At 40.8% G+C, this 18,537-nt stretch overlaps 1 protein-coding gene across 8 annotated transcripts in view; it reads right to left on the bottom strand.

The window, feature by feature from the left end:
• The window catches only part of AFF3 (ALF transcription elongation factor 3), a 572,861-nt gene that overhangs the window by 265,412 nt on the left and 288,912 nt on the right, over window positions 1-18,537 (bottom strand). For all 8 annotated transcript variants that reach the window (XM_047854476.1, XM_047854481.1, XM_047854474.1 and 5 more), the window contains one exon: window positions 17,606-17,653. In XM_047854476.1, the coding sequence (XP_047710432.1) occupies window positions 17,606-17,653 (48 nt within the window). The remainder of the gene's footprint in view (window positions 1-17,605; window positions 17,654-18,537) is intronic.

Genomic DNA, 18,537 nt, shown 5'->3' with positions numbered 1-18,537 from the left:
TTCCTATGCATGACTCTTCCAGTGGTATCCCAGTGTCATTTCTACTCACTGCTTGCTAGTGGTAGTTACAGAATTGGGGAGGGAAGACAGTCTCTGATGTTCTAATTAAGACTTGGTTTCAGGTAGGCACTGTGAACATGAGTCTTCGTGTGAGGCCTCTCTCCAGATGTAATGTTAGGTAGCACATATTCCTGCACCATCCCTAGGGGTAGAGCTATTTCTTTTCTCTCCCCCAGGTACAGTGGACCTCCTCTAGGGACCTCAGAATACATTTTAGTTGTCCTTCCTTCTGGAGATTAAGGCTTTTGTTTCTTAGAAATGACAGGGAGAGGGGTCTGAGTTCAGTTTTGGAGGTGGTTGCCATTCCCCTGCCCCACCAGTGCTCTCAGGTTGCAGTTTTGTGCAGATGAAGACTTCCAGTCAGTCAGAGAAATAGAGGAATTGGGTCTGGATGGAGGTTGGGAAATGACTGCTGTTCCCTCCCCTGTGTCCCCCAGCCAGCACCACAAGAGAGACTTCTCAGTATGCTCCCTGGTCTTTCCCATGAGTGTCTGGTGGAGGAAAAGCCAAAAGAGAGTGAAACCCTCCCTGTGTTTGTGGCACTCTCCTGTGAGCCAGCACTTAACTTTAGCAATTCATTACAAGTTTCTAGCTGAATCTTCTTACTGGTTTACATGGCCTGGGGTGGTGTCCCACATAAACAAATGCTTAGGCCTTATTTCTTCCTGAAGGTGACTTTCTCTCATCTCATTTTATGTTAATCATTTGCCCTGTGATACCAGTTCTTTTATGGGTTAAATAGTTAATTTGCTGTTTCTCTAGCTTTTTTCTTGTTGTAAGAGTGGAAGCAGTGCATCTTGTAGCTCTCTACCTTCTTTCTGCAGCTCTGAGCTGAGACATTACTGTTTTTAATAGTACCTTACCAAGCTGTGTGCAATCCTTAATCTCTTTTGAGCTACACAACCAACCTGGATCAAGCACATGTTACTGCTGGCCACAGGCAGACAAGACAATCAGTTAGAAAACTTACTATTAGGGTGCCTGGGTGGCTCAGTCAGTTAAGCATCCCAGTGGTCATGATCTCACAGTTTATGGGTTTGAACCCTGCATCTAGCTCTGTGCTGACAGCTCAGAGCCTGGAGCCTGCTTTGGATTCTGTGTCTCCCTCTCTCTCTGCCCCTCCCCTGCTTGCACTCTGACTTGCTCTCAAAAATAAATAAGCATTAAAAAAATTATTTACTATGCTGAATATGTAGGCTCAGTTCTTCGTTTTCAAGTACTGATATGTATCATTATAAATTAATTTATTGAAGAATAGATTCTTATCAGAGGCAACACTAAGTTTATAATTTTAGATGCTTGAGTCCCCATGAAGACATAAATTATCTATATATAAAATTCTAGCTCTTATTCATTTCTAGACTCTAGGAGTCTGGCTTTCTTAACAGTAATAACTTAAGGCACTGAATATAATTTAACAAGTAATATGTCCCATACTTGAAAGTATATAAGATGTCTTTAAATACTTAATAAGTCCATTTTTTCATGAAATCAGATTTTCAATAAACCATTCAAGCACTTATCGAGATGATTGCTGGGTGCCACAAGATCATACAGAAATGTAGGCAATCTCATTCTAATTGAAATTAAGTCTGTACATCACTGAAAAATACCATGTTGAAAAGAAATAATCCTTCATACATGGTGTAAAAATGCCAACCCATTTCTTCTTTGTGTGTCTTCTTTTAAGGGTCTATATAAAAGCTGAGGATTTTCCGAACCTACCCCTTTGAAGACTTCCACTATTTTAATTCATTATCCTTTCAAGTCCAAGTAGATTTCCGAGTTTTACATCACTCTCCTCGGTTGAATAAGTATATGTGGAAAGGATTTATATTTAAGTAGGAAGGTTCTATGTCATTTGCCAGCTGTTCCAAGCAATGTACCAAGTGTATTTCAACGTGAAAATACTGCTATAAGTTAGAAGTTATACATGATTTTTAATCCTTTGTGAGCTCTCAAAAGGAATCTTTAGAAACATAGCAGACTAGAACACATATTATAAAAATTACCTTGCCTGGGTAATCGGATTTATAATTAGGCATACTTAGTATAACCATACACATGGAAAAGCAATTTACAGGCATAAGTTGACATAGTTTCACAATCAACTAAAAAGGCAAAGAAATTTAAATAAGCACTTTAACTGTACTTATTAACAAGATAAAAAGCTATCAACTGCCTATCAAACAAATGTTCCACCAGGGGGTGTAGTCTGCACTGATTCCCTCTGCAGCCACTTTACTTAGTACATGCACCTGAACATTTGTATAAAAAACTCCATTTTTGTAAAGTAATTTATAATGTCCCACTGGCTTTGGTTTTATTCCAAGCTTTATTGTTTGTCAGTCAAACTCGGTAATTTCCAACACTTTTGTTTTCCTATTAACACTAAGTTTTAAAGAAACTGTAAGCAGGTTCTTTAGTGGAGTTTGCTGTTAATCCCAGGCCAATCTTTTCCTATAGCCAGGAAGCCTTTAGCAAAGCAATCGTGTCGCAGCAGTAAAGATAATTTCACAAATATTCTACAGCTAGATATCATAGATTGAAATTCATCGCTAATGAATCTGAAAATACTCGATTACCCTAACCACAAGTATACCAGCAGCTAACAGTCATCAGTTCCAAAATAAAATGTTTATTTCAATCACAGATTTACAAAATTGGTTTACCTCCAGAACTGCCTCTGATGAATGAAAATATTTTGTTAGATGCTGACTCACTAAGATGTGTGTATTCACAAATTTATCCAGCAATGGGTGTTACAACCATATCAAATAGTGAGTGAGAACAATGACTTTTTTTTCTGGGCAAAATGTGCACTGTCTTGAAATCTGTATTGGCTCAGTGTTACCCAGCCGGTCTGGGGGCAGTGCTGTTGTTGAACACAGCAGTATCTGATGCACAAGCTGGAGCTCTGGTGCGACGCATACCCATGCGGTCAGCGGAGCCTCGGTTTCTGTCACCTGGAATTCTGGGTGTCTCTGGACTCTCCTTTTTTACCCTCCTGCCTTGTGAGGAAGAGGACAGCACTGACTGATGTTGCTTTTACTAGGGGTAATATGGGCAGTCATGTGCAGCTCCATACAAGGCAGCATATAACAAAGGCTGATGCAGAAGAACCCAGAGTGTGAAGGCATATTACTCGTAACTAGTTTACACATGAATATACACTTGAGATCAATTCCTAAAGAACCATCAGCGGTATTTCTATGCTCACTGTGCATCCCTCATGCCATATGGCATGTACCAATCCTCAATCTAACTCCTTACCGACTCTTTGCAGCTTCTTACCACCGTGGCAACAGATGCAGCCATCATGTATCCCTTTGTTTCCTCAAGACTATAAGAAAAAAGTGGTACAGATGCGAGAGTCTTGATGTATCCCCACAAGAAGAATTTGCTCAGTCTTCTGTTTTGAAAATATTCATAGTTTTAAAAAAATTGCACTGCATTACATTTACAAGCTTGGGCTCCGGAGACCTGAGTTTAAATCCTAACCACGTCTCCTAGTTACTCTCTACATCTCCACTGCCTCTTCTGTAAAATGGGGATGACAGCATATAGGATCATTGTGACGATTAAAAGGGGTAATAGATATTAAGGGCACGGTTAACCATCTATACATGTTAAGCGTTGCTGTTATGATACTTTCTGATGCTTTAAGCCATGGAATTCACTCTAGTCCAAGGAGCTATTCAAATCCTGCACCTTAAATACAGGGAGGCTATGATGCAATATTGATTTGATCAACTCTTCATCATTTTCAGTGTCCAAGGTCTAGCACATGTCCCTCGAGGAACCATGAGTTTTCCCAGTGCTTCTAGCACACTGGGGGTGGGGGAGAGGATAGGGGAAGGGAATGCATCTTTAAAATGTTCAAATCAAAATTACTGCTCATCTGATTTCCTAAACATTTGTTCTAATTCACCAAATATTTTGCTCACTGCCTTTTCTTTTCATCTTCCTCCATTTGCATGTGCTTTGCTTTTGATGTGGCACACACTTTAAAAATACATTATTAAGCAGACAAGCATGTCACCCCTGAAGCTAGCACTCTGTCCCCTGCTTATTCTTAACAAATCTCCTTTTGTGTTCTTTTGTGCTGAAGTGATTAATCATTTCAACTATTCAAGGGTTGCTGATGATCTTTCTAGATGATGCCAGCTACAATGACCCCTCCTCCCCCACCATTTACACCACTTTAAACATGTTAGGAATCTGCTTCGGAGTCTTTATTCATATCACAGTGGGCTCCTCATTTCATACAACAATAACGAACTAGCCTCCAAAAGAACTCCGTGTTCATTTTTTTGTCTTTTTCCAGAGTCTGGGATTGGGATGGGTATGAAGAGGCTGGTGAGAGACGACGGTGAATAAACAAGTAAACAGGAAGTTAGAAAGTCAGAATGATAAATGCATATTTTGCAGACTAGAGGAGAGGTTTTTATCTCACTGTCTGGAAAGAACCTGTTGCACTTCATTTCCTGTGCAATACCATCTTCTTCATTGCATGTGGCTCAGTTTTCTTACCTTCCTTGCCTCTTTCTCCCTAGTTATATGCAATGGGATTTTCAAATGGCTTTTGTAGTTCGAGTTGAGTCTCAGAATTACCAGGGTCTTAATATGTAATTTGGTTTCCAGAGAAGCAGCCTGGGTAGGTTTTCAGGGATTGGTCAGTTTTTAGTAGCTGTTACTAACATTTTTAGCTATATTTAAAGGTTCTATTTTGAAAAGTCTATTCTTCACTCCTCCAGCCCACCTCCCAATATACACCACTAAACTGAATTCAAAAACGTGTTTAAAAATGGGCCAAAAATACTGTTAGGTCACAAGTTATTGCCAGGGGAGGGAAGACTAAAATGATTCATAAAAATTTGTGGATATAAGTATTTTGATAATAATAAAGCATCTCAGGGTAATTTAAAAAGAAATATGTACTCTACGTACAGAAGTAAATCTTTATTTGAGACTACTAAAAAGATATTTACAAGTAGCTGAGGATAGAGTTTTAAATTATTGTATAATACATCAATAATAAGCCTGCTGATCTTAAGATTTTTGATCAAATCTCAGAAGCCTAATCAATGTTCATAAATATTTTGTTTAAAAAATAACATGAAATCTTTAATATTTTTAATTCCACACAACCACATATCTCTAATTATTTAGAATTACAACACAAAAATAAGCCACTAAAATAAAAACCTTGTACTGAAAAACCTGTAATAATAAACAGTGAACTGCCATAACTGGTCATAACTTCTATGATGTCCTAAGAAATTCAGGGAGAGAAAAAGATACACATCCTCAAAAACAGGCACATCTTTTTAGTGGGAGGAGAGAGAAAGGGAAGAAAATAAAGCCGCTACTGTTGGCATGTGACAATTGTTCCAAACCTGATAACTGGAGACACAGGAAGAGGTGTATGTTTCCTGATTTATCATCAGAAACTGAAGTTGTTTAGAAAAACAGTATTTGGTAGAGGGCTGATCTCTGGAGAGTAAAGGTATGAGCAGTGGTACTGAACACAGCACTTCTCCAGAACTTCTGAGATATAAGTAGGCCCAGGAATGGTACTATGTGCAAATGGGACAACATACACATGCAAAACCTAGTTAATGCAGGAGGCTAAAGAATGTCGATGCTGGGTCACCTATTCTGAAATTACGGGCTGTGTGGACAGCTTTGAAAATCTGAACAAAACAAGATGCCCATAAATATGGGAGCACATTCTAAGTTATGCAAAATATCTGAGTTCCGGTCTCTATTTTTATTTGTTTGTTTGCTTGCTTATTCATTTATTTATTTATTTATTTATTCATTTATTTATTTATTTATTTATTTAAAATGCTTATTTATTTTAACAGGGGGAGGGGCAGAGAGAGAGGGAGAGAGAGAGAATCCAAGCAGGCTTCTCACTCTGTGGAGCCTGATGTGGGACACAATCTCATGACCATGAGATCATGACCTTAGCTAAAATCAAGTGTCGGATGGTTAACCAACTGAGCCACCTGTGGGAGTGCCCCCAATTCCTACATTTAAAAAACACTTACATTGCATTGCATCCAACTACCATAAAAACAAAATAATTGCACACCTACAGATCCAATTTCTCCAAACTTATAAAACAACATATAAATGAAATGGAAAAAAAATTAGGTTTCTAAGTTTTATCAGGTTATGCTGATCTAAATAATTTTGAATAAAAGAACTATAGAAAATGTCTTATTTAAAATATATGATTAATATCTAGAGAGATGGTCTAATTTTTCAAGGCCCTTATCTCTTTAATCAGCAAATTATCATCTTCTATTTTAGAAGTTATTTTCAACTTCTCTCTGTGGGTACAATAGTAATTTGTAGCAAATTTTTAATTTCACACCCCATAATTTGAAAAAGTAACAGAGAACACTCTGTGTAGTTTTCATGATTAAAAATACAATTTTAAAATGTATATCTTGAGTTGATCGCTTTGGGTAGATGTGTTTTAATTGTTCTAAGAACTGCTTTCCACAGAGCATATTAGCAGTGGAAATAGCTTTGACTTTCAGCCCTTGATTCTATGAGCAGCAACATGGTAATTAACCAAATTATCCCTGCAAATTTATTATCTTGATTTCTTCAACTTGTACATTATACTCATTATCTATCAAAATGAAAAACTCAGTCTCATGAAAGATAATCAGAACATAAGCAGCAGATACGAAGGTCTGAGCTCTCCCGATGTGTATGCCAGCAAAAGCTGCCGGACTCCTTTTCACTTCCAACCCTTGGGAGTTAAGAGGTGAGTTTTCATCTCTCTTGCATTTGTGCTAATTGTAGAATGCATCCTAAAGCTCCCAGATCACACAACAGTCTTGGCTGTCCTTGGAGAAGTGATGTTTTAGGGGCATAGCACCTCAACATTTTTTGTTGCAGGATTGGAAGGACAAGGTGGAGGGCAGGAACAGACATTGAGTAAAACGTCAAAGTCATTCATTCATTATTATCCACCCATATATTCAGTATTTATTAAACATGCATTATGTGACAGTCATTTTGACAGCCCCAGGGGATAGACAGTAACAGCCTAATGCGGGATAAGAAAGACCATTGTGACTCAAGGTAATAAGTGAAGTGATAAAAATAAACGATAGCTTTCCTGGGGAATACAGAATAGGAGCCTCTAACTCAGACTCTGGGAATCAGGAAGGCTTCCTGGAGGGAGTGACATCTCAAGGTAGGCTTGGAAGATAAGCAGGAAAACAGTGGAATCTGGGGGGAGAGGTAGACAGAGCATGCTCTGTGGGTACAGAAGAACATGAGATAAGCCCAGAGGTGAGGGAGAGGTGCTGACGTTACTCTAGCAGAAGTGGGGTAGAGAGTGTGGGATGGGCAGTAGCCAAAGATAAGGCTGGAATGTGATACAGGACTAGGATCTGTGTGGCTCTACAGACCACATCTAGGAATCTGACTCTGTCCTGAACCCAGAGGGGAGCCACCAAAATGTTTTTAAAGCAAACATGCTTTGGAAAGCAGATTCCTCCTACACTGGGGGAGCTGAGTGGAGGCAGCTGGTAGGCAGGTGGCCAGGGAGGAGGTCTATGGAACAATCTAGGTGGGAAAGGATGATGGACTGAACAAGGAGGGCAGCACAGGGATGGAAAGAAGCAGACCTAGTTGAGGGAGATTCATGAGACAGACTGACAGACTGGGTATAGAACCGAATGTGGCAAGTGTGGATAGGAGAATCCAATGGCTTGAGAAGCCAGGTGGATGAGGATAACCCCTGCTGGAGGAAGAATCAGCAGAGATATGGGGTGGCATTAGTGTGGAGGGGTCCATGACACATATAAGTGGAGCTGGACAGATGAGTATGAGACTCAGGAAACAGAGCTGGGCTCGAGATACACACTTAACACCCATCATGGCACAAATATTACCAGAAGCTGGAGAAACTGTAGCCTGTGAGAAGAAAAAAGAGCTAGGACAGAAGTCCTAGGAATACTAACACATACGGGATAAAGGTAGTTGCAGGAAGAGAGGTCCATGGAGACCAAGAAGAAATGGACCACCAATTGGGAATAAACCCAAGAGGGTGTGGTGAGAGATGCTAAGGCCTGAGCATTTAAAAGTGGAATGTGCAGTCAGCACATTGAATACCCCCCAAAAGATCATACTGGGAATGGTCTCTGAGCTTAGTGGGAAGCTATCCTGGACCGTTGACCCTGGTATAATGGTTTCAGAGGAGTGGATGGGGAGAAACTGGACAGCGGTGGGTTGATAAGAAAGTGGAGCTGAAGGCACATAGGGACATTTGCCAGGGGAGTCTACCGAAAAAGGGAAGAGTCACAAGGAGTACAGATTTGAAGAAACTCTTTTCCAAAGATGGAAAGAATGTGTACATATTTACCCTGAAGACAAGACACTACAATAGATGGGGGGTGGAGGGCACTTGTCAGCTCTTGAGTTGGCTGCAGTAGTGAATGGGACTCCAAAGCACAGGCAGAGGGATTGGCCAGAAGTCAGGAAAGAGGGAAGGAGGGGTAGGTGAGATTCAGGTAAGTTTCCAGGTCTGTCAGAAGGTCAGAACGTGGGAAGTCTGGCAAGGCAGAGTCTAGGCCTATTTTGTTCACTGCAGTACCCCCAGTGCCTAGGACAGAGGCTGGCAAATTGGCCAGTGAAGCAAGCAGGACGAGGGCTTCATGCTAATAGCATCTATTTCCTGAGTTCCAGAGAAGGTGGAGCTCCTGCTGAGGCAGGAAGGAGATGCAGATGTCAGAGGTGTGGAGCAAGGGGAATGGCTTGGCTAAGCCAGATCAACCTCATTCTTGGGGATGAAAAAGTCTTACTCTCTATGTATAAATCACAGATACATGTACCATCCATAGATGTACAATATATTTGTGGTATTAGAATTTTGTTGAGTAGCGATTAGGAAGAGTGTCTTGTAAGATTCCTTAGAAGAGGATAATGAGAAAAAATTGAGGAACACTGGCAAAGGTGGAGAGACTGCAGGACACCTAGAGCACCAATGCCTGGTGAAGACCACATTGACAGTGAGCTCTAGTGGGAGCAAATCACTGTTTAAGGGAAATAGCACAGGCCAGCTAATGTGATCCTGCCCTGGAAGTAGGATTCAGCATAAATGAGAGGTCACAACTGGTTGGGTGCCTAGAGGGGTCCATGATCCAGCCCCAGAGTTGGCTGCTAGAGAAAAGGTTTCACTGCTCCATCCCAGAAGTCCTGGAGGGACTCAGGGCTGATGTAGGCTCTGAGAGCGGACAAGGGACCAAGCAAGATGGTGCCCTGCTAATGGAGGGGCACGTCCACAGAGGGACCCTCCTCAAAGGAGGGCAATGCCTCACACATGGCTGTGCCAATCACAGGCTAAAATTGGCAAGCTCTCTGGGGGAAAGATGGCCATGCCCTTATGGAATCTTGATGGGGTGGAAACAGTAGGAAGAGGTCTTCAGTGACTTGTATTCAAGAACGTGTTTGTGGGGCGCCTGGGTGGCGCAGTCGGTTAAGCGTCCGACTTCAGCCAGGTCACGATCTCGCGGTCCGTGAGTTCGAGCCCCGCGTCAGGCTCTGGGCTGTTGGCTCAGAGCCTGGAGCCTGTTTCCGATTCTGTGTCTCCCTCTCTCTCTGCCCCTCCCCCGTTCATTCTCTGTCTCTCTCTGTCCCAAAAATAAATAAAAACGTTAAAAAAAAAAAAAAAATTTAAAAAAAAAAAAAAAAAGAACGTGTTTGCAACAACCAGCTGCCTGAGAGAATTTCTAAGTCAGAGAGAGAGAAGCATAAAATGTAGGGTAGAGGTGAAGAAGGTCACAGGACTCTTTATGCCAGAAACTTCCTGACACAAAGGTTACACGCATGCATATATACATACATCACCCTCCAAAAATACTTTTACAAACAAGGAGAATCTTATTTGTCTGCACATTTTAAGTACTAATATCACTTTGGCTAATATTTTAATATTTTTGTGCTTTAAAAAAATTTTTTTTTCTTAATGTTTATTTATTTTTGAGAGAGAGAGAGACAGAGCATGAGCAGGGATGGGGAAGAGAGAGAGGGAGACACAGAATCTGAAGCAGGCTCCAGGCTCTGAGCTGTCAGCACTGAGCCCGACACGGGGCTCGAACCCACGAACTGTGAGATCATGACTGCAGCTGAAGTTGGACGCTCAACCAACTGAGCCACGCAGGTGCCCCTGTTTTTGTGCTTTTTAATTAGCACTCTGAAATATTCCTTATAAAAGGACCTAAAATAAAAATTATATAAATAATTATCTGTTTTGATTTTTGGTAAGGTTTTCAAAGTCCAATGAACACATATGCTTATATTATACTTAAGCACAGAAATAGGAAAGAAAAAATAAAATTGCATTCGTTCTGTTAGGTAAATTTAGCAAAGGACATGAAGCAAATTAAATGGCTAGCACTAAATAGTAGCACTGTACTGCTGAACAACAGCACTTAAGGGAACCAAAGATTAAAAATAAATATGTTCTTTGGGAACTTATACATTTGAAAGTATTATCAGACATCATAATCTGTGTCTTGGTATTTTCTGTAAGTAAAACAAAAAACACATTGCAATGGTAAACTTCATTCTTGGATAAAGATAAGAATTTGCAAGCTTTGCTCTATGTGATCCAAGGTTAAGCACTTATTTTTCTGGAAATGATAACTCGCTGAAATACAAAGAAGCAAAATACCGCGAGGTGCTGTGAAAAGCTGAGCGGCATGGATGGGTGACACCGTATAATCCAATGGACCACATATACTCTGACAGTCGACCGCAGTCTCTGCTTCTGTCCCACCCTCCTACACTCCCATGTTGCTGGGGTAGGACTCTGCAAAGCACCTTTCAGAGGAGCTGTTTGTTTTCTTCCCCACATTCTCTCTCTTATTCTATAAGCATCTGGTCCCTTTTGCATGTTTTACAAGTGTTTAAAAGCACAGAGTAAATCTACCACTTGTTGAGTGACATTCAATCTCTTCATTTCTTTGATCTCTTGATGCACCTTATAAGGCAAGAGCAACAGAACACTTACAAAATCAAGTATTTTTAATCTTCTGGTCCTCTAATGTAATGCTGAGACTCTCCAAATATCTTCCTGAGAAACTGAAACTGGGTCTTTGACCTTGCCTGAAGCCCAGCTCTTCACGCATTCTGGCTGGCTGACACATTTCCCTTGCACATCTCTTAGTCTTTACCAGCCTGGGTACAGCAGGAGGCACACAGCACCATTAGTTTCCATGACACCCATGACATCTAGGTTTTGTTAACATGCCATTTGTGTTATCTCCTCTTTTTTTCAGTCAGCACCTTCATAGTAACATATTGACAAACACCCATGAAAAGATATCAGCTGAAGTATCAGAATTCACTCTTGATTGTCAGAGCAGAAAGTATATTCCTACATGCCTCTAGCTACATGGGCTGCTAACATTCCTTTGGGCTTCTATCCCCATGGTTCTGTAAATGCCTTTGTAATTTCTAATGGTATGCATCAGAACAAGACAGGTAAACACAGAAAGGCAAAGCCCTTTGTGCCCAACAGGAGCTTCTGGACCTCTGAGGTTCCTCTGGCCATCACCCCAAAATCTCTGGGCTCAGAGCAAATTCTGATTTAGAGTGGTCTCTTGCCTCACGTCTGTTAGAAACTGAACACCTCTAGAGTCATCGCAAAGTCTACAGAGTGTAGCCAAATGGCCCTGAAACATTGGAGCAGGCCAATTGATACTCCTCACAGGTACAAAAATGCCCTTGGCAAGCAGAAATGGAGTCATTTAAGTAGGGTTTGTGGTTTTGGCCAAAAGGACTAGCATAATAACATCTCTTAAAAATGCATCTATGGTTATAAAATAAAATATAAATTTTGGTATTTCTGTCTCTATCCATTCAGATGATCAAATATGAAAAGAAAAATCAAAACAAAACACTACCAAACAATAATTCATCTTGGACAAGACTTGTAGGTTTTGTCTGGTCAATTTCTCTAGGCCTACATCAAGTTTACTTTTGCTTTGATTTTATTTCACTACAACAAGTAATGGGATGTATTAATGGGGCTCCTGAAAAGCTATACATGGACTGATTTTGCCATTTGTGGGCTTCATTTTGTCACTAACAAAATCTTTACTGTTTGAAACAAATGAAATAATTAATAAAGGAAAGAGCATGAGTTAAAAAAAAGCCCATCTGGCTCTGTGCTGACAGCTCAGAGCCTGGAGCCTGTTTCAGATTCTGTGTCTCCCTCTCTCTCTGACCCCCGATCATGCTCTGTCTCTCTCTGTCTCAAAAATAAATAAACGTTTAAAAAAAAAAAAGCCCATCTGGTCTAAAGCAGGGGAGATTGGACTGAGGTCCATTTTTTCAAATGACCCAAATAGGTCACTTAAAACAAGTTGTCTGTTTGTTCTCTATTTTTTCTATAGAGTGGCTAATATATTTTCATTAAATGTAGACTTTTAAGCACAAGGTTTGTCTTGGCCCACCATGAGGGTCTGAACATGTCAGGGGGCCACAATAATGTGCACGTCATACAATGGTGCTTTCAATGCTTTCCTCACTCACAGATCTCCCAGAATCAAAACCAAAAATCTTGTCCAGCAGGCTCCTTAACTTTCTAGGAAAGGAGTTTCCTTTTGGGCTAGAAGTTGTTCAACTGTAGTGTCAAGAAATTGATGTGGGTCTCCAGAATTCAAACAAGTACCAGTTACCCTTTTCCTACCAACAGAAATGCAACTCTATGTAAATATTCACTATAAAGATTTCTATGAAGTTGGAACTGAATTAGTGACTAAAGATGAAAACTAAGAAGATAATTGGCTCTGATGTTATGTGGAAATTGTCTCTAAATTCATCCTTTGAGCCCAAACCAGAATCTCAATCATTGGTTTCTTTATTAGGAAGGCTCACCACGCTATGAGTAGTACTCCTCAACAACTCCATCTAAAGCAGTCTTGCATAAAATTTGTGCATCCCAGATTCCAGCCCTGCACAACCCCATTAAGTTGTAAACGGATTTTATTTGCTGAACAAATGTTAATGCCATTCTACGTTAATGGATAATGCTACAGAAAGCACCTAAGTATTACAGCACTGGAACCTTTAAGAATGAAATATAGTGTAACTTAAAAAACTGTCTCTTACAAACATATGTCAGCCATGAGGGTTCCTAGCTTGTGTCGCCCATCTTCATAGAACTCAGTTATAATTTCTCCCTCGGTTAACTGAATTTTGCAATAATACACAGATTTATTAGGTCCCAGGGTTAAAATTCTCTGAGTAAGAGTAAAAAATAATTACACTTTAGAATATAATGTAATATTCAAATGGCTTGAAAACAGTCACCTCAGCAAAAATAAGAGAGAGGAAAGGAAGAAGAAGTTTAAAGATGAGGTTGATAACATTGGCCATAAAACCTCTGTGAGTTCAAGTGCACAAATGCATGATCTGGCACTTCCGAATCATAAACACGTGGAAATGGGAAACCTCCCTTTCATGGCAAAATGCCTGAGTGGTTTCATTATTGAGCCAGGGGGACTTCTTCATTTAAATAAGAAAGCTTGATAGATAAGATAGAGAGGGTGCTGGTGCCAGACTGTGCTCATTAAAATCCCAGCTCTACTACTTTCTAGTTGTATGACTTTGGGCAAGCTGTGTTTAACTTCCTTTTTCTGTAAAATGGGGATGTTAACAGTGCCTGACTCATGGGGCATCTGTGATGGTTAAATGAGTTAACACAAGCAAGAAACTGAGAACAGTTCCTCGTTTGTAATAAATGTTCCACAAATGTTAGCTCTTCATCATTTGGTACCTGTTATTATCTATAGGATTGATTGCAGATGGAAAGGCCCTGAATGGGAACCATGGCCTTTCCTCATAAAAGTTCTTTCAACTCACTGATGCTATATTCTCAGTTTTCTCTTGTCTGGATGCTGCCCCCTCTACTCCACAGAAACAGCATGCAATAAAACCACTGATGAGCTTTTTGTTGTCCAATCCATAGAGTGGTTTTCAATTCTTGTCTCTCTTCTCCCCTCAGAAATCCTGTACACTGTTGAGCTTGAAACTCTCTTTCCCTGGATTCTGGGACTTTCCATGGCCATTATTACTCCTCGACTTCCTGAGTCATGCCCTCTTACTTTCATTTGCAAGGGGATCCTACTCTCCCTGACCCTTACACGTTTGAATTTCAGCTTTCATTGCCTCTCGGTCTCTCCTCTCTCTGGGTAGATTAACCTATTTCTGTGCTTTTATTACCAACAAAATTAGCCTGCAGCTTTAGACCTCTGTTCAGAGCCCCAGACGGATGTATGCTCATCTACATTCTCCATGTTTACTGGATTGCCTCAAAGGTAGTTCAAACTCAACATGTCAGAAAATTAATTATTTCATCTCTCCCCCTCAAACCAGCATCTCCTTCAATGTTTCCATGCCCATGGGTGCCCCACCAAGCATCTCTCATCTGGACAGCTGCAACAGCCTCTCCTCTTTCTTCTTCCCCTTCTCCTCTCAATCCATTCCACAAAGCAGTCAGAGTAGAGTGTCTAAACAGCTAATCTGATAACGTTACTCTGACTCAGCTCCTTCACTGGCTCCCCTACACATATCTTAAACATGACTGAGAAGAAACAGCCCTACCTGGCTTCTCCTGCCTAGTTTTCCCACCTACACTCTAGCCACTCTGGGCTCACTGCCCTTTGTGGGTCCCTAACTAGCCAAACTATTCCTGTTCCTCGGCTGGCAGCCTCAACATTTTTCTCCTATACCAATTTTCTATTCAAACTCCAACTATTGGTCCAAATGTTGCTTCCTCATGAAAGACCTAAAATTAGAGTCACCCTGAGTATTCGTCACATTTAATATTAGACATTTATTTATAAGATTACAAATAAAACTTAGTATCTATATCTTCCAGCACATCACTGGTTTCAAAAGGGTCATGTCTGTTTGGCCTGCTATTGTTCTCACTGTACCTCCCACATGGAAAGGACATGCTAACACTTGTTAAATGAATATCTCAATTTTCATTATTTTAAGGCGCCTTTATGACCTGCTCATTCTCCACAATAAGAGAGAGAGATGGCTATAAGTACCAAGTACCTTGGTGACCTGGACCACATTAGGTTTACCTCGCTGATCATAAGGGGAGAGAAAGTGACAAGGAAAACTGGGCTCCATAAAGACTACCTATCCATGGGAACCCACTGCTTTTAAGCCAATACGTCATGCCCATGATTTAGAGTAAACGGAATCTGTTTGTGAGCTATCACAATGATATTCTTCCTTCTCCCTTGGAGGATTCTTTCCTTCCTTCACTTATTTATTTATTCATTCAACAAGATCCTGATTCTCAAGTCCAGACATGGGGCCATGGTGTGGGAGGAATACTGACATCTGGCAGATACACAATAAATACAATAGGCTGTAACAGAGAAGGCCTCCTGTGCTTGTGTTTGGAAGAGAGGACATGCTTAGGACAAGTGGGGAAGACAGCCCTGAAGAATGACTGGTGTGAGCGAGGCAGAGGACAGCCAGGAAAACATTCCAGGCAAAACTGGGAATACTGGCATGATCATCTAGGAGCTCCCTCAGCAACAACTAAGGCTACTAACACCACAGGTTGACAGGTGAGGACAGAGAAAAGGCCCACCTGGACAACACCAGCACCACTATCACCTCTGTTTCCTCTGACGCTATACTATCTCCCATCCTGGACCACTCATCATGGGCTCTAGGAAGATCAGAACATTAAAGAGAGCTCAGCTATCTTCTGATGAGTTCATCATCTCCACTGCCCTTTGCACATGCTTACAAATCAATGATCTGGTTGGTCCAGACTTTCCCTTTTGTTCCATGACTGATTTCAGGAAGGCTGTGGCTGTGGCAGTGCCAGTGCCAGTGGAATATGAGGGGCAATATCAGGAAGTAGGAGTGGGATGAGGGGGTATAAGGCTTTCTTCAGCCCTCTTCTGAAAAAAAATGCCTTAAACCTCTTGACGGCAGCATTCAGTTTAAGTGAATTTTATGTTACCTAAACTATACCGTTTTGGTGTGTGAATTGCTCAAGCCTGTATTCACACTTTAAGCCTTGTTTGGAGTGCGGCAAAGAAAGGTCAAATGACAGATTTCTACCATAACCTCAGAAAAGATAAGAAAGGATAAGAAGGGGTCGGATTTTAAAAATAGTGAAATCAAAGGAGAGATGTGTACTGCTATTAGCATTTTGCTGACATAAATACCATAACCAATCAAAGGAAGATGGCTTTATCACTGAATATTTGGATTCCAAACGTAAAAGTATGTCAAAAGAGAAATAGGACAAGTATATCAGCACTTCACACTATTTCTTGTTTAATCTGAAACAAAGCTCCAGGTTAGAGATAATACAGATATAAAATACAATATGTATTTTATTTAACATATATTAAATGCCAGAAATGAAGCTACCCACTTTGACAACTGTTTTCTATATTAATCTCTGCCAGAAAAACAAAAATCATTACGAACTCAACAGATCAAACTTCAATTAATTATTTTGGTTAACTTGAGAGTTAAAAGGTTTATGAAATAATGCTTTCCAGGAAGAAAAAAAATCTGCCTCTGAAAACAATGTGATGATTAATGTAAATTTTTAAACCAAATAATTATATTACTGTCATTCATTAGCAATTCAAGAAAAAGTGTGTAGGATGTCCAAAAGTTAGAAACATATTCAAATAAAGGTTTTTTCTTTATAGGGAATTGCCATCCCATCTGGTCTAATTTGTCTTGGTGTTTTTCCCAGTGTAATATCAGCTTTTTGAGAATGTAAATTATTAGGTCACTCCCCTGAATAAATATGAGTGAAGAAAAAATATGGGTTGAAGATGACATCCTGATTACAAGTTTGAATACTCAAGAAAACACTAATATGGCAGGAGAGCCCAGCTTAAGTGAATCTGGGTGTGAAACTGGTTCATGGAGGGTATCTACTAGAGATGATGATGATGATGATGATGATGATGATGATGATGATGAAAAGGACAGTGTCAGACAGTAATAGGCAAAAACGGTAAGATGCAAAACAATATGGAAATAAATTTTCAGACAGTGAGCATCACCTCTTTGTCAGAGTGCTTCTGATTCTAATTAAGTTTAGGAGAAAACTAACAAGGCAACCCTTGCCTGACTGGGAAGTAAGGACTATTAAAGGATGCTTTTAAATAGTAGGCTGACAAATGGGGGCATCCAAATGTAAGCACAACGATATTTTTCATCTCAACTCTGTTCTTCTGTCTCCCAGCTGATCACTTTAATACAGTGTCACCTCAGCCTGTACAAAGGCACTGGGTTGATGTGTAACTCCTAGATTTCTAAAAGAAGAATTGCTTTTGTAAAGCGGCATTTGGACAACTTATATGATTGCCTTCAGAAAAGGTAAACCTCAAACAAGAAGCAAACAATAGGCTCCTTGGACAACACAGCCACATGCCTCCTTCTATTTGGGATCTAGTCCAACCAATTGGTAAGATTTGTAAAAAGAAAAAAAAAATCTCCTTACCCGAATTATTTCTTCAACACAGCTGTTTGTGTCTCCAGATCTACTCTCCTGAAAGCAAAGGGGGAAAAAAAAACACAACAGAATTAGGCCTGAGAGCACAGATTTATGGTTACAAAGAAAAGATGACACATAAGCTTCTAAACTTGAGCTTGGACCGGGGATGCCTGAAGTGGGGCTTACTGATGAGCTCCTTTCCTTTATGGGGCAGCACGAGTCATGGCTATGACTGCTCCCCTCCCCTCTGTGGCACAGTGGACAGGTCAGCCAGGAGCACTGCATACACCTGAGTTTTAGCTCGGGGCCCTCCAGTCATGGCCATGCTTGGCAGGGCAGGCTTCTGGGAGGATAGCAGCCGACAGACAGGTATGAGCTCTTCACCTTGGGCTCTACCAATGTGTGGAAATGTGGCCTCCACTGCAAAAGTGGAACCAGTTCACCTACCAAATACATGCAATGGCTTTGCCGAGTCCAGTGGCTTGCTAAGGCTTAAGTAAAAGTCTGTCCCCACTTTTTACGTAAAAGTCTGGTAGTTCCACCATCCTCAAAGCCCAGATTTACTGGTTTGATGAGCAGAAAACTGAAAGACCAAAAGGAGAAATATCCTCTCAACATTCGCACAGCATGCTGGGTGTCATACTCCACAGCCACTTGTTCTGTGACCCACACTGCCCCGTGCTGTGGAGATGTTAAGGACTCTGAGGAATGGTGGCTTCAGGTCAGAGCCGACACTGGGGAGCATTTTAAGTTCCAGAAATGCTGTGTGGTTACTGCTGGTTCCATAGCTCAGAGCGCAGGAAGTGGTATGGTGGGGACATGAAAGCAGCATCTGCTGGTAGAAGTGCCCACTGTGGTCTCAGGGAGCCACTTTCCCTGGCCTTTTAATTCAACAAGGCTGTCCACAGTTCAGCGTGACATTCTAGAACGAGGCTGTC

This window comes from Prionailurus viverrinus, chromosome A3, assembly GCF_022837055.1.
Source record: "Prionailurus viverrinus isolate Anna chromosome A3, UM_Priviv_1.0, whole genome shotgun sequence".
NCBI classification, from domain to species: domain Eukaryota; kingdom Metazoa; phylum Chordata; class Mammalia; order Carnivora; family Felidae; genus Prionailurus; species Prionailurus viverrinus.
Note: the sequence above shows the minus strand (reverse complement) of the source record. Positions and strands in the feature narration are given on the sequence as shown.